The sequence below is a fragment of the Aptenodytes patagonicus genome, chromosome 1 (genome assembly GCF_965638725.1).
Source record: "Aptenodytes patagonicus chromosome 1, bAptPat1.pri.cur, whole genome shotgun sequence".
In the NCBI taxonomy this organism is placed as follows: Eukaryota; Metazoa; Chordata; class Aves; order Sphenisciformes; family Spheniscidae; genus Aptenodytes; species Aptenodytes patagonicus.
In genome coordinates, this window is record NC_134949.1 from 1,484,334 (window position 1) to 1,500,350 (window position 16,017).

Sequence of the window (16,017 nt, forward strand, 5' to 3'; positions counted from 1 at the left end):
AACTTACTGGGAGATGGTTTAGCAAAGTGTAACAGCGCTGTGCAGAGGATGGGCCTGCTGATTATTTAGTGCTCTCTCTTGGAAAGCAGCAGGGAGAGTGGGTGATCTAAAACCGACACATGCGCACACGAAACTAGGTACATTGCCTAAACATGAGCTATCTGGAGACCTCTACGCTTCAAAAATCATAATCTTCATTCTCTATGTTATACTTCTGAAACACCTGTTGGCAAGAAAACACAGTGCATTCAAAAGCTACCTTTCCAGGAAAAAATATTCAGTAAGGATTTGTTAAGGCTGATGAGGATTCTTTCTGGCAGCATCTTGTGATGCAGCAAGAAAGCTTGTGCAGCGTATGTCAATGGGTGGCTGAAATAAGGTGCTCAGGGTCTGGGTTCCTACATGACACGTGCTGCTCATGCCTTTCTCTGTGCCCTCTGGCAACCCTCACTCCCTTTGTGCCCTTGGTGTGACCACTCTAATACGCAGAGAGAATATTAACTTCCCTTGTGAAGGTTTGGAGAGGCCTGAGAGTCTGAACACTTGAGGAGTGAGATGCAAGCTAATTATATACTGTAATTACCTCAATTGCAAAACCTTTTCTGTCCTCCAGGAAAGAAAAGACTTACCAGGCTCTAGGTAAGTCCCTGTATGTCACTGCCTTCACTCCACGGTCATGCCACGGTGTTCTTGTGCCATGCAATCCAGCAAGTGCCTTCTCACACCTCAGGCCAGCGCACAGACATGGGCAAGGGCTTTGTATTTACATCTTGTGGCGGTGTGACAGACAATGTGAGGTGCAGTTATCTTTACAAGAAGAGTCTTTTAAATAATTTGATTTGGAAGCAAACGTACTTCAAGTCTGAAATTTTCTTGATTTCATGCAATCTGTCATGGCACCCACCAGCGCAGCTGCTTGGTGGGCGGAAAATGTGGACTGCAAAGCTTGAGATAACCACGTGCACGTGAAGACGAGGCAGAGCCTCAGATTATTAAGCAATTAAAGATGAAAGAAATCAAAAATAGTCTGACATTAGGCCACAGCAGCCCAGCCTGAATTCAGAGCTCCTCACACATCACTTCTGTACCTCAAAGGGTCTGAAATCTGTCTTACATGTACCAAGCAGCTTCTTTACCTTCCTCCAAAGTCTGGATACAGAATAGCCTGCTTTCCTGTATCTACACCGCAGCACATTTAGATGTTTGAGCAGGTGAATAAAGATCTCATGTGTTACCCCCAGAAAGACCCCACATCATCATACATGTTACCGTGATGGTGTTCTCCACCCTCACTCATGCCAATTCATCAAGGAAAGGAAGGAACTCTTGTAGTTAATGGCCAATATTGGCTTAAGAAAAACTGGGTTCATGAATAAAATGAGAACAGAAACCAGAAGATTCCTAACAACTAGAACTACTGGGTTCTGCTTTTAACATGGAGGTTAAGAAGCTTGTTGTCCAGTTGGCCTGTGGTAGCTGGGGATTAGACTGAATGATTCAGAAGACCACTTCCTCACTGATGTAACCTTGGAGGACACCATATGAATTCGGACCTGGAAGGGAATCTTTTAAATACCACAAAAATAACAGTCCTTAAAAAAAAACCAGACAAAGCACCAGAGCCTTTGAGGAGTCTTCAAACATCCTTTAATTTTGCAGTTTCAAGACTGACACACAAGCAGTTACACAGCTCAGAGAGAAGCTATCTCAGGACGTGAAACCCAGCTGGGTCGACAATTTACTTGACAAATACAAGCACAGTGTATTCTCGGTTTGGAGGGATGGTATAAACTCCTCAGCCTCCATAAATAAGGAACCTTTTACCAGGTGGCTTTATATGGTCAAGGCAGGGCAGAAATGGTGACCTGAGTGCACCTCAGACTGCAGAGCTGGGGTCTGCCCTCCTCCTGCCCTTGCTGATGATTAGTGCTGAGCTACATAAGCCTGCGTGCCCTTCCAGTACATCAAATGACGATTACAAAATACCTTTTCAGCTGGGGAGACTCAAAAGATATATTCAGAAAAAGAGAATTAAGTTTTGCTATTACCTTATATTGGCAATTTTCTCCTACATCCACCATCATCCAGCGCAGTATGCGCTGTAGAAACCGATGCCATATGGCTCTGTGATAATGAAAAAGTAGAAGTGGAAACAAATGGTCCCATGTTACCTCCCACTACGAGAATTGGCTTATCGCTATCTGAAGGAATAAGCAAATAGATCTCTTTGCAGTGGAAACAGCAGAAAACTTAACACATCTACAACTGCCATCGAGAATAGTACTGGCAGAGCTGAAACAGGCTCCACACAGCAACGCTGCTGGAATGGCTTCAAAACCATCAAGATCTCACATGTGACCAAGAGGTCTGTGCTTGACTTGTCACGGTGCTGTTTACTTTACTGGGGTCTGAACTTCCACTGAAGACTCTGACCTAACCCAGTGTGAAATCTTCTCTTTTCCCACCCCGCCAGATAGCAGCTTGCCTTACATCTCAAGGCAAAGCAGCAGCAACAGAGCAAAGCCAAATATCCCACCCAAATCTCTACCAGGATGCCTGTTCCTGCGGTGCAATCACTCTTGGGAGAACACATTAAGGAAGCATTATGTGATTACACAGCAAAACCCCCGAAACAACCCCAAACCCAAATCCCAAATGACATTTCCCTTCTCACTAGTACAATGCCACCCAGAAGATACGCACTTTTGCCTTTGATTATAACAGAAACGCAGAGGCTTGGACCTGCAATCTGACAGCCCCCGCTGCTCAGTGAATATGAGCGACAGAGCAGATTACACGGTGGTGATTTTCTTGTCCTTGGTGGCCTGTTTGATAGCAGCCTGCTCACAAATGATCTCCTTCAACCGCTGCAACCTCATGTTCTGGGTGGTTTGGTCTCCCACACCTGTCTGGCTCCGGTGCAGTAAGTTCAGGGCGTAGATGTATTCCAGCTCTGTGTACTTCACCCCTTGATCCACCACGAGGTTTAAAAGCTCGTCTGCTGTGTTATAGAGCATCTCATAATACTGCCTGAAAAGCAAGCAAACAAAAAAACCCCACTCTGGTGAATAGTGATACTTGATGCTCCAGACCTTTATTTCTGTAGAATACCATCAACTGTTACTTTTATTCAGCAGCGCCAAGAGCAGAGAAGGCTGCATCAGACGCTGTACAAAGAGAACACAAACATACTCCTATTGAACATCAGGAGATGACAAGTGGGCATGTACATGCACAGGGGAGCAAATCTCACAGATCTACTCCCCACACTCTTCCATACTGTTGTGGTTTAACCTCAGTCGGCAACTGAGCACCACGCAGCCGCTCACTCACTCCCCCCCACCCGGTGGGATGGGGGAGAGAATTGGAAGAGCACAAGTGAGAAAACTCGTGGGTTGAGATAAAAACAGTTTAATAATTGAAATAAAATGATGATGATAACGATAATAATAATAATAATAATGCACAAAGCAAGTGATGCACAGTGCAATTGCTCACCACCCGCCGACCGATGCCCAGCCAGTCCCCGAGCAGCGGCCCCCCCGGCCAGCTTTCCCCAGTTTCTGTACTGAGCATGACGTCCCATGGTATGGAATGTCCCTGTGGCCAGTTTGGGTCAGCTGTCCTGGCTGTGCCCCCTCCCAGCTCCTTGTGCACCCCCAGCCTGCTCAGTCAGTAGAGCATGGAAAACTAAAAAGTCCTTGGCTAGTGTAAGCATTACCTAGCAACAACTAAAACATCGGTGCATTATCAACATTGTTCTCATCCTAAATCCAAAACACAGCACTGTACCAGCTACTAGGAAGGAAATTAACTCTATCCCTGCCGAAACCAGGACACACACCTAGCTAAAACACAAACTATGGGGAACTGAGGGCTCCTCTTTCCTAGTAGTTACCGTCAGCCGAGACGTCACCATTTGGTATCCGGCACATAGAAAGCAGTATATAGATACAGATGCATAAAGATATATATACATGGTGATGTACAGATGTGTGTCTAGTCACTCAGCTTGCAAGAACACGAGTCTTCCGGAAAGCGAAGGACTCACAGGGGTAGGGGAAGTGGAGTTTTTTGTCCCTTAATGAACCCCTCTTGCAGAGAGATGCTAATAGGGAGCATGGGAAGAACTCCAAGCCCAAAACTCCAGAGACCTCCAATGCTACTGAGACACACAGTTTGAGAGAAAAAATATTAAATAATGCAAAATAAAATTTGAGCCAGGAGCCGAGGTGCCTCTTTTAATAAGTAAAAGATCATCTGAAGAGAAGGCATAACATAGAGGCTGCAGTGCAGGCTGGTTTAAATTAATGTAAAGCGGCATTAGTGAAAGAATGGATTTCCAAGGAAGGGAATTTAAGCAAGTACTTATTGGAAGGGAAAATGTGTCACGGGCCAAGGAAGCAGTGGGGAAATTCTGGCAGCTGCCAATCCAACCACTGCAAAAAAATGGGCTGGGACTGGACGTGGGACTGGATTATTTGCCCTGACTCCACAGCCCAGGTGGAAGAGGTAAAACTAGTGACAGCTGCTGGGGTCCTCTGAGATTGGTTCTTTCCCTCCTTCCTTTACAGCACAAACCGATTAAGGTTTGAAACCGGGAGAAGAGTGTGTGACTCTGGGAGAGCACTGCCTAGAGGTCATGGAGCAGAAGGGGAATCAGGACTCTAGTGCCCTTTATATAGCACTTTTGTGAATTCCTGGCACGGCCTTTCCAATTCACAGAGCTGCGCTCTGTGCCTCAGTTTCCCCATCTGTACCAAGGGGTAAGATCTGGTGTCAGGGGTCTGTGGTCTAGATCACAAAGACAAAGCACCCTGTCTAGAGGGAGCTGTGAAAATATAAGGCTTTACAAAGCTTTTTTAGGTAGAGGGGTTCCCGATCCTGGGCAGACCCTTCAAGGTCAGGGATAAGGGGAAGGTTCTCACATATGACTCCACTGCAGCAAGCTCCAGCAAGTGGTGAGGCTTGGCTGTGGGTTTAGGCCTGTTTGGGGTATCAAAAACAAAAAAAGTGGTGCATGGATGGAAAGTAACCCTTTTTCTAGAGGAACTGGTTAACTTTATAGCTTCATACAGATCTTATATACCTTTCTGCATATATACCTTTCTGCAAGGCAGAAACGGGCTGGGGCAGCTGAAGAGGAGGTCCCTGCATGACTCCTCCACGCTTCTGCAGGAGGACAAGGGCAGGCTGCAGTCTAATCCTTAGCTCTTGGTGGAATAAATTATTTAAAACCCAAGAGCAGGGGCTCCGGGAAAAGTTATCACCTCCCTCCCTTTCTCTCCTCTTCGAATACATTAAAATAGCAATCAGGGCAAACATGGCAAAGCTGCATATTAAATTTCTCTTGTTCTTTACTTTGCAGGCTCTCAGGTCTGGCTTAGCTGGGCCTTTGCAGAGCATCCAGCATGCTGCCAGACTGCAAATCACTGCAGCAATGACTGTAAGCAGCTGTAGCAGAACCACACGTTTGGAGTGTCTCGGGTCTCGCCTCTGCTAGCGTGGCCAGGCTACCGGGCTTCAGAGCTCTGCATTTTTATCTCCTCTGTCTCCTTCAAGACATCGCCTGCTCCTGTGTCCTGAGAATTTGCTCCTGTGGTTGAAAGTCTGCACCAACATAACTGGTATCGGGGGCCAGCTGAAATCAGGTGGGAGGAAGGGCTCGTGGCTAGAGGAAGAGGACTCCAAAATCATTGATTCAGAGAACAAGGACTGACAGGATTTGGGCTGTGTGGTCAAAAGAAGAGAGTGTGTGTGATTGGGGAAGGATACATGTAGAAGGCACAAGATACAGATAAAAAATAGCTTCTGGGGATGAATGATAAGCTGAAAAAACAATCAAGCTGTTAGGCTCCACACATTTGAGATGCAGGCTGTGAAACTCCTGGAGCTGAAGGAGGACCAGTTCACCAGCATCGCAGACTGCCCAAGGGGACTTTGAGGTGGGCTCCGCTACAAGGATGCATTGTTCCCTTAGAAGCAGGACATAAATGAGGCAGACAACTGTCTCAATGAGAGTATTTCCCTTAGAAAAGAAAGGGAAACCGTGCAAGCCACTTGAGAACAGGCTTGGTAACAGAACCCCAAATTCCCCTGACTTACTACATCCCTGTATCAGCTGCTGTTTGCAGAAGGCATTTGGGTAATTCCTACAAGCTACAAACTCATCAGGTTTGGGTAACACTGACTCACCCTGCGTCAGCTACTGATTTCAGTTCCTGTGCCTATGACGGGGAACCCAATGGCACAATTCGTGGTCCCCCAGAAGCTACTGTGCCACCGCATGACATGATATGATTTACTGCTATGCTCCTCTCAACGTTTACATCTCTTGTTCACTCAGACTGTGATGCTGAATGAGGCCAGTGTTTAATGCAGGAATTGAAAATACCTATGTGGCTCAGACAAGAAGCATTTTGCAAGGCTGATCTGTAATCCCGACATGACAAAGCCCCAGCACTCTCCTGAGACACGCACGGAGAACTCCCTGAGAACCTCTCAGTACGGAAAAACAAGACTTGGCTCAGGAGCACATCACGGTAAGGCCCGTGTGTCCAATCTACCTCCTGCCATGCTGATGGATATTCTGTAAATCTTGGCTCCTCTTGCAGGTAGACACATAAAAACCAAAAAATAGCAGATCTCATGCAGTTCCAGAAGCGGCAATGCAGTGGCAGGTGACAGAGGCACAGCAGAGGCTCAGACTCGTCCTCTTTGATAACACTGGCACTACCGTAAACTCTCTCCCAGCCAGAAAAACACAGCTCATTCTTCACCTAAAGCAGGTAAGGGGACATCTAGATACAGGCAGAGATTGATAAAGCCCTGTGGGTCAGTGCTCTAAGGATAGGTCTCCCAAGTTTTAATTTCAGCTCCCCTCTTTAGCTATAATTAGTCCTGTAGGCTGTGGATGTGGTCTACCTGAACTTCAGTAAGGCCTTTGACACCGTCTCCCACAGCATTCTCCTAGAGAAGCTGGCGGCTCACGGCTTAGACAGGTGTACTCTGCGCTGGGTCAAAAACTGGCTGGATGGCCGGGCCCAGAGAGTTGTGGTGAATGGAGTTCAATCCAGTTGGCGGCCGGTCACGAGCGGTGTTCCCCAGGGCTCAGTTTTGGGGCCGGTCTTGTTCAATATCTTTATCGATGATCTGGATGAGGGGATCGAGTGCACCCTCAGTCAGTTTGCAGACGACACCAAGTTGGGTGTGAGTGTTGATCTGCTCGAGGGTAGGAAGGCTCTGCAGAGGGACCTGGACAGGCTGGATCGATGGGCCCAGACCAATTGTATGAGGTTCAACAAGGCCAAGTGCCGGGTCCTGCACTTGGGCCACAACAACCCCATGCAGCGCTACAGGCTTGGGGAAGAGGGGCTGGAAAGCTGCCTGGCAGAAAAGGACCTGGGGGTGCTGGTCGACAGCCGGCTGAACATGAGCCGGCAGTGTGCCCAGGCGGCCAAGAAGGCCAATGGCATCCTGGCCTGTATCAGCAATAGTGTGGCCAGCAGGAGCAGGGAAGTGATCGTGCCCCTGTACTCGGCACTGGTGAGGCCGCACAGGCTCGAATACTGTGTTCAGTTTTGGGCCCCTCACTACAAGAAGGACGTTGAGGTGCTGGAGCGTGTCCAGAGAAGGGCAACGAAGCTGGTGAAGGGTCTGGAGAACAAGTCTGATGAGGAGCGGCTGAGGGAACTGGGGTTGTTTGGCCTGCAGAAAAGGAGGCTGAGGGGAGACCTCATCGCTCTCTACAGCCACCTGAAAGGAGGTTGTAGCGAGGTGGGGGTCGGTCTCTTCTCCCAAGTAACAAGCGATAGGACGAGAGGAAACGGCCTCAAGTTGCGCCAGGGGAGGTTTAGATTGAACATGAGGAAAAATGTCTTTACTGAAAGAGTGGTTAAAGATTGGAACAGGCTGCCCAGGGAAGTGGTTGATTCACCATCTCTGGAGGTATTTAAAGGACGTGTAGATGCGGCACTGAGGGACATGGTTTAGTGGGCATGATGGTGTTGGACTCGATGATCTTAGAGGTCTTTTCCAACCTCAATGATTCTATGATTCTATGATTTTAAGATTCTATGTAACGTTTATGCTTGAACTTGGCATAATTAAATAGTTGTATCTGGGGTCTTGCAGAAAGTAAGATCCCAAATTTGAACAGCAGCTATTTATCGGTCAGCTCTATAGCATCCTTCTGGCACCTTGATGTGTGGCTCATTCACTGAGTGTCCAGAAGCTGCTGTTAGCCTTGATGTTTTAGAAGATTTGGGTATTTATCAAGATGCTTCAATACACAGTCAGAAATCTAATATAACGTTAACTTTGAGAGTATTGGCAATATCTCAAGTACAGTTAGACACACAATGGGTAGAAAAAAACAGTAAGGTTGCCAAGGTAAACACTAAGATTTAGGAAACATTGATCACCTTCAGGGAATTTATTGCTGAGCAGATGTGAGATGAGATTTTTATCTTTGCCAGCTCTGGCTGGGTTTTCAACAAAATAACAGAGAGGATATCTTGGATGGGGCGATCTCTCTGAGAGATGGCAAGTCTTTGCTCCAAAGCATAGGACTCATGGCCTTCCCAGTGTCACAGAGCACCTTAAAAGAAGAAGGAGCAAGAACCGAAGCCGTTCCGTCTGCAGCCCAGACCGATCACCGGACAAGCTCAGCAATGCAAGCCCATCTTTACTCCATGTTCTTACAGCCGCCTGCCTTTTTAGCCTGTCCCAAATCTTGGATTACTGAAGAATTCTGCACCTAATAAACACAGGATTCATCTGTCACTCTTTTCAGGATCAGATTATTTTTTAATTAAAATTTTCGTACAAAATAAAAAAGAGAGCAAGCGAGACAGTACGAGTGAGCGAAAGGTATGCATTTTTAATTGGGTGCAATTAAAAAACTGCCGCTTTGGCATGGCATTGCCTTTGGCCAAACCCTATTTGCATGAGTAATTATTCACTCCATTACAAAGTCTGCTCAACTTTGCCTCCCTTGTCTTTGAAAGTATTAATAAATATTGATCAGACACACTCCTGTTTGCCTTTGCCCAAGCAGCTCTGATGGACTCATCTTCTGATGTTATCAAATAATGAAATATGAAAGAGTGAGTGGGATGAGCCTCTTGTTCTGTGATTTTTTATTTAGGCTCTTCATTTTGTTTTCAGAAGTGTATTTGTCCCTGCCATTATAAATGCTTTTTTGATTATCAAGAGGAGGTTGAGAAAAGCAAGTTAGTAAGGGATGGGGGAAATAAATGGACGACAGGTGAGGGAAATCTCTGTTCAGTGAAATGCTGGCAAACTGCTGTGTTTTTTTAAAGTTGAGATTTAAAACCAGAGAGAAGAATTAATATTTATCAAAAGCTGATTCTATCATCTGACAAATAGGTTAATAAATAATAATAGCAGATTAGCATACCTAACCAAAAAGCAAATTTAGCTTCCCAAGCCTTCCGTCGGCTTCCATGTGAGCACAGCTAAGCACACGTAAGCTGATTTACCCTACACAGATCATCAGCTTGGGCAGTAAGATCCTCCCAGTGCTCAGCGGTGAGATATTTGGGGTAAGAAGAGAACAGATCAAAGCTGAACTCACGGATCTTTACTCACCTGACTATGAAGTCAGGAATGCGGCTGATGGGAACAAAGTGACCTGGGTGACTCACCTCATCAGGGAAATCTTTTTCTTTGTATGCTTACTCACACAGTTTTTATTTATTTGTGTTATGCTGAAAAGCATAGACGGACCTGGTTGAGTTGACCTGATACAATAGGTTTTTTACACATAAACGTGGTACAGGTTCTTACAGAGCATCTCGCCCGGTTTGCTATGGAAGTACCAACAATTGCTGTTTTACAAGGGGAAGGCAACATGAATCTGGCTCCAAGCCTTTAGCTCTTTAGGATGGTAAATACCTGGCCAAACTCTCCACTTACGTTCAGCTTCAGTGTTGACAGCCATATTTTTGGGGAGCAAAGGACTGTCTAAGGTGTCCGAAGTCCTTACTATCCTGCTCATACAGGATGATAAACTAGTTTTGTTGGCTTGTATGATAACGATTTGTTCTTTTTTAAAAAATAAAATCCATCCTTACGATGCTCCTTCATGTGATTATCTGACATCCCCGCAAGTCAACCAACCTAGACATCTGTGACCTGTTCCTCTGACTATTGGCAATGGGATTGGGTTTAGAGTTTCTGAACTAACCCTTGAATTCTTTGGGCATTTTTTTAGGACAAACACATACCTTAGAGCAAATAATGCCTAATCCAAAGCCCAAATACAACTGTACTCTTTCTGCTCACTTTAGCAGGCTGGAATTGGCCCGGGAAGATCTACCATCATCTGAAGAACATCTCTGTACTAAGAGCAGATAGGGAAGGATAAATATCACTGGTGGAAATGGTTCACAGGTGAAAGAAAAAACGTCCCATGGGCAAACCAAAACTGAAGAAGCCAATTAACACACAAAACAGTTTTGTGTTTTTTTTTTTTTTTTTAAATATCAGTTTTAAAACAAAACATCAAGTTACCAACAATGAACCCATTTTGCAAGGATGCATTTTGAGTATATATATGTCAAAAAAGATGGTCTCTTGAACTCCATTCTTGGAGAAAGAGAAAAAAAATAAGAGGCTTTCTCATTTAGAAAAAATCTCTGGAAAGGCAATCGGGATGAGACAAGCTCCTCTGAGGGCTATTAATACTGTTCTCCATTTAAATGCTAATATTAACCTATAACCCAAGGCCTGCACACAAAAAAGTTTTTCAAAAGATGGCCAGGTGAATTCAAAATTAAATTCCAACTTCCCCAAGAATGACTTGATCTCTTCTTAAGAGAAGGACCTTCAGACGAACAGTGTGATGTTTCAGAATAGAGGATCTTACTTTAAGATAATATTAATATTCCTTCATTATAAAGCTGGGTGCCCACTCTCTAGTAGTGCAGACAGAAACAGATTCACAAGGCAAGAACTCAGATCTGGGTGCTGACTTACCCAAAAGGAACAAAAAAATTCTGTACCTTATCTATCTACCCCCCTTTTTGGGGATTAGGGAATCACTTTTATAGCACCCAAAAATATCTTAGGTACTCTAATAAGAAAGTAAAAAAGGTTAAATATGAAGCACTTACAGACTAAATCTAGACAAAAACCACAAGACAGAACAACGAGCATGCAAGTGAAGAGGAAAAACGACCAAAGCTGCAGTTATAAAGTCACTCAATTTTGATACATACAGATCTCAGTGGAACCATTACATTTAAGTATACGGAGGAGGTGAGTGAGTGCAAAAAGGGAAGATACCGCAAGAAATGAGGTAACTTCAGTTCATGTAATGCAGGAGAAATGGATTTTCAGGACTGGCTTGACCGAGAAGAGAAGCCCATGGGGCTTTTCTGTCTACGGAGCATGAGACATTTGAGGTGGGAAAGGGAAAGAGATGGGGACGGAGCTGATGGTTACAGGGTACTGGAGATGGGACAGGGGAGATGAGCTCTAGCATGCAGGATTTGGCAAAGCAAGTTCTGAAGACTTGAAATACCAAGCAAAGGAAAATCCACATAAACCAGCAATTACTGTAATTTCTACACCTCATGAAGACTGCAATGATGTTTGCATACATGCGTCAGTGATCAGCATTTTAAAGCAAGAGTCTGCAAGTACGGATGCTGGTTATTCATCCATCTTGGGAGCTTATGATAACAAAGTAGAAACTAGTGATGGAAGGTGTCTGCTACATCGTATATCCGCTCTCTAACCGCTGCTCGTCTTAAAACTGCATCCTTCAAGTCCTCTGTAAAACATGCCAGAGAATATCATTACCCTCAGAACACTATTCCACAGGGGAATGTATATCCTGATCATAATTTCTTAAGATGTCTTTCTTGATTTTTAATTAACCTGGACCAGTTCTGGGGACAACAATAGGAATGCCCATTCTCTGCCTCCAGAAGGACCCGAAGTGCTTTGGGGAATTCACACAGCTTCAGATGTCCACATCAGAGATGTTATTGCTGTGCTAGTCAACCTCAGCTCCTCTTACAAACCATGTCAAGAAATGGACACCGCTCATGTCTGCCTGGGGTGAGATGAACTGTGGCTGAAAAGCACCTATTTGTCTCCATGGACTGTAGAGGGAACCCAGAATGAGGCTAGATCAGCCAGAAACGTCTGCTTGCTGCTATGATAGAATCATAGAATCATAGAATCATAGAATCATTGAGGTTGGAAAAGACCTCTAAGATCATCGAGTCCAACCGTCGACCCAACACCACCATGCCCACTAAACCATGTCCCTCAGCGCCTCATCTACACGTCTTTTAAATACCTCCAGGGATGGGGACTCCACCACTTCCCTGGGCAGCCTGTTCCAATGTTTCACCACTCTTTCAGTAAAGAAATTTTTCCTCACATCCAATCTAAACCTCCCCTGGTGCAACTTGAGGCCATTTCCTCTCGTCCTATCGCTTGTTACTTGGGAGAAGAGACCGACCCCCACCTCGCTACAACCTCCTTTCAGGGAGTTGTAGAGAGCGATGAGGTCTCCCCTCAGCCTCCTTTTCTCCAGGCTAAACAACCCCAGTTCCCTCAGCCGCTCCTCATCAGACTTGTTCTCCAGACCCCTCACCAGCCTCGTTGCCCTTCTCTGGACACGCTCCAGCACCTCAACGTCCTTCTTGTAGTGAGGGGCCCAAAACTGAACACAGTGTTCGAGGTGCGGCCTCACCAGTGCCGAGTACAGGGGCACGATCCCTTCCCTACTCCTGCTGGCCACAGGATCTACATCTTCTACATCTTCTCTGACATCTACATCTTCTACATCTTCTCTGGGTGCACCAGAGACCGCCTCATTCACAGCCCCTTGGAAGCCCAAAGGCAGATGCCCCATCACCACACACTGCAACACGCGGCACAATCTGGGGCAGGACGCGCAGATGGCTGTGAGCTGTGTTATTACAGGAAGAGAATGTCAAGAAAGTAAAAAGCACTTAAAAAGCTAAAATGTGCAAACACCCAAGATGTGAAATGGTTTGCGAAAGAAAATAAAACATGAGAGGAAGAAATAAAAGTGAATTTATAATATAATGGTGCTTCACGCTCCTGTGGTACCTCTGCAAATCACAGCCCTTAATAAATAATCAGGGCTGTGATGTAAGGACAGTATTAACTTTTTTTTACAGCTGGAAGAACTGAGAGAAAAATTAAGTCATTTGTCCAAGGTAGAAAACAGTATCAGAGATGGGAAGCCCTCGCCCCTTGATCAGTACCGTACCTGCTTTTGGGACTGCAGCGCACAGGATTCTGAACAGGGTAAAGAGGCAGGCAAGAAAAGTAGGTGTATTTATTCAAAAGGGTGTAAGTACAGGCTTCTAATTAAAGACAACCAAATTATAAAAAACAATTACTTCCCTTTTTAAAACTTAAACCACACAGACAGCGTACAAAACACTACAGACAAACCAGCTCACCTATGCGTTGGCCTCTATACAGATTAAGCAGCTTTGTTTTAAGGGCTAGTTTTGGAAAAAAGCCCCAGCCACCACCTTTGGGTGCTACATGCAGCTCTGTGTCACTAAAGCACTTGGTTTTCTCTCTACTGCAAATCTTTTTTGTAAAACACAGATGATAAATCACCTGTAAAACGCGGAGCTAATTAGCAAAGGAAAAGGTAAGGTACGTGCAGACCGTAACTACTCTTCCAAAAGATCTCTCCTTTTCTCTCTTCTCCTTTTCATCCTGATACCTGCTAAGCTCTACCCTAGCTACTACTTTCTTTTTAATATTTCCTTCTTATTTCCTTTTCCCTTCCTCCTGTGGTTTGTCACTCGTGACTCGGACGATGTTGCCCTGCTGGGAACACGTGATGCGTGGGGATCTCTGTGCATCAGGCGGCGTCATCACGGAGGGGAACACGTGCACGTAGCATTTAAAACCCATTCCCCGAACAACTCCAACCACCCTCGCACTGTGCAGCGATACACAGTAATTACACGGCTTTTCAAAGGAAGGATAAATCCATTAAAACCCATTAAATAATTTTTCAAAAACAATGTCTGAGACACTCCTTGTAGCTCCATACTGGCTGATATAACGAAGGATGGAATTTCTCGCTCTCCAAATGGAACTTTATAGGGTATTAAATAAGCACCCTCAGCACTTATCTAAATCTTTAATTAGTTCTATAATATACTGATGGTATCAAGGCTAATTAAATTTATACAGATAAAGAGCAACGACATTCTAACCAAGTGAGCTGGAAAGTACATATTAAATAGTAAATTTAATGGTTCAAGCAGATAAATGCAATTTCATATAAAAAAATTAAATTCAATTTACATGTTGTATTAAAATTGATTTTGAGTGTGCAAATGATTGGAAAAAATCTTTTTAATATATCAGTAAAAGTGCTAATCTGGCCTGTTTAAATATCAGTTATTAATGCCAGCATTTGCAAATAAGCCACACGCATTTGCATTTTTACTGCATATAGTAAAAAGAAAAAAATTATCTATACCATATGCCAGTTTATAAAGAATATTAAGCAATGTTTCCCCTTGCCTCATGCATAAATGAGAGGAAATGTGGAAACGAATGTATCCCGAAAGAAGAGAGAGTCAGCAGTTCGATGCAAAGTACAGCAAAGATTGCTCCAGTCAGCAAAAAATAATACAATTTTAGCTACCCTTCGGGAACAATTACTGTGGCAAAAAGCCCCAGCCTTATTTAGGATCAAGTGGCTTGGAACGGGATACAAAAACCCAATGCTGTAATTGGGGAGATGCTCAGTGGTGCAAGTTTGCTGATTTTTAATAAAACCGGGAATGTTTGGTAGCTACCGATGGGTGAAGGACACATCTGATGGGATCTGCTTGCTAGTGGGCAGAACAGGCTGCGACACGTGAACTACGGTAGGAAATGACAACATCCGTCAAGTCAAAGTCTGCCTGTAGTAGGTTGTGGTCGGGCCTCGGTGCTTCAAAGGAGGTTTGAACCACTTGCTGGAGTCAGGCAAATGGCCCAAAATTCTTGAAAACTCCAGTTGATGTTTTCTTCTGGCTACCTTTGTTCATTTGGTTTGAATGCTGCAGTGGCTTCAGAAATTAGGGAGCCGAGATCTTTTGTGGACGTGCTGACACCAAATTTGGTTTATTATCATTTTTTTGTTGAACAGGTTGCTGTTTCTCACGGAAGAGCCCTGTACTGGATTCACTTGCCTCATGGCACCATCATTTCTTCTGGTAGTACTGTCCAGTGTCATTACCTTGTGACAGCCTAGAAACCTCTGAGGTTGGGGAAGTGACCCCGCTTGCTCAGCACTGCGCACAGACCTATCCAAACCAGGAGGAAAACAAAATGGTGCAGCAGCCTGAAACCCTACCCACTGGCTCACCATCACCAGTTACCACCACCACCACCACCAAGACCTCAGGGGGATTGACTGCCATGATCTCCTGCCTCTGAATGGAGAAGAAATGGGGCAAAGTCAATTCATCCTACACTAAAATAGATAGTTATAGTGGGTTGAAGTGCCCTGTGGAGGTTGTTTATCATAAAGAAACCAGGCAGCCAGGATGGATTCAATGCCAAGTTTTTAGATGGCTGAAAGTAGGGGACATCAACATAGAACTATTGGTCTCCTGGATGAAGGAGTCACTGCTTAAGAGCTTCAACGCTCCATGCCTTCTCTGTTGGCCACTGGCCAGATGACCATTTCATCACACCTAATATGCCCGGTCTCAGTACTTCTCCTGATGCTTAGAAACCTTCATATTTGCAGGCTAGAGGTATTTATGGCCAGTTGCTACTCGTCTGCTCTTGTAGCAATATTTTGGTTGAAATTGCTTTTCCCTTTCTAGTGTACTTAGGGCAAAAGATGTATTTTCAGAGGGAAGCCATTGCCTCTCTAAGGTATTGTTGTAGTAGGCAAAGCAAGAAGGCCACTTTTAATTGCTCCTTTTGAAAAATACTGCTCCTGAAAGAACATTCACGTAAGCCAGAGCAAGTACTGAC

The 16,017-nt window shown here is 44.8% G+C and overlaps 1 protein-coding gene across 1 annotated transcript in view; it reads right to left on the reverse strand.

Annotated features, from left to right (window-relative positions):
* Positions 1 to 1,624: 1,624 nt before the first annotated feature.
* EXOC4 (exocyst complex component 4) overlaps positions 1,625 to 16,017 on the reverse strand; it is a 423,725-nt gene continuing 409,332 nt past the window's right edge. The window contains exon 18 of the mRNA XM_076346465.1: positions 1,625 to 3,030. Within this exon, the coding sequence (XP_076202580.1) occupies positions 2,793 to 3,030 (238 nt within the window). The 3' untranslated portion in view covers positions 1,625 to 2,792. The remainder of the gene's footprint in view (positions 3,031 to 16,017) is intronic.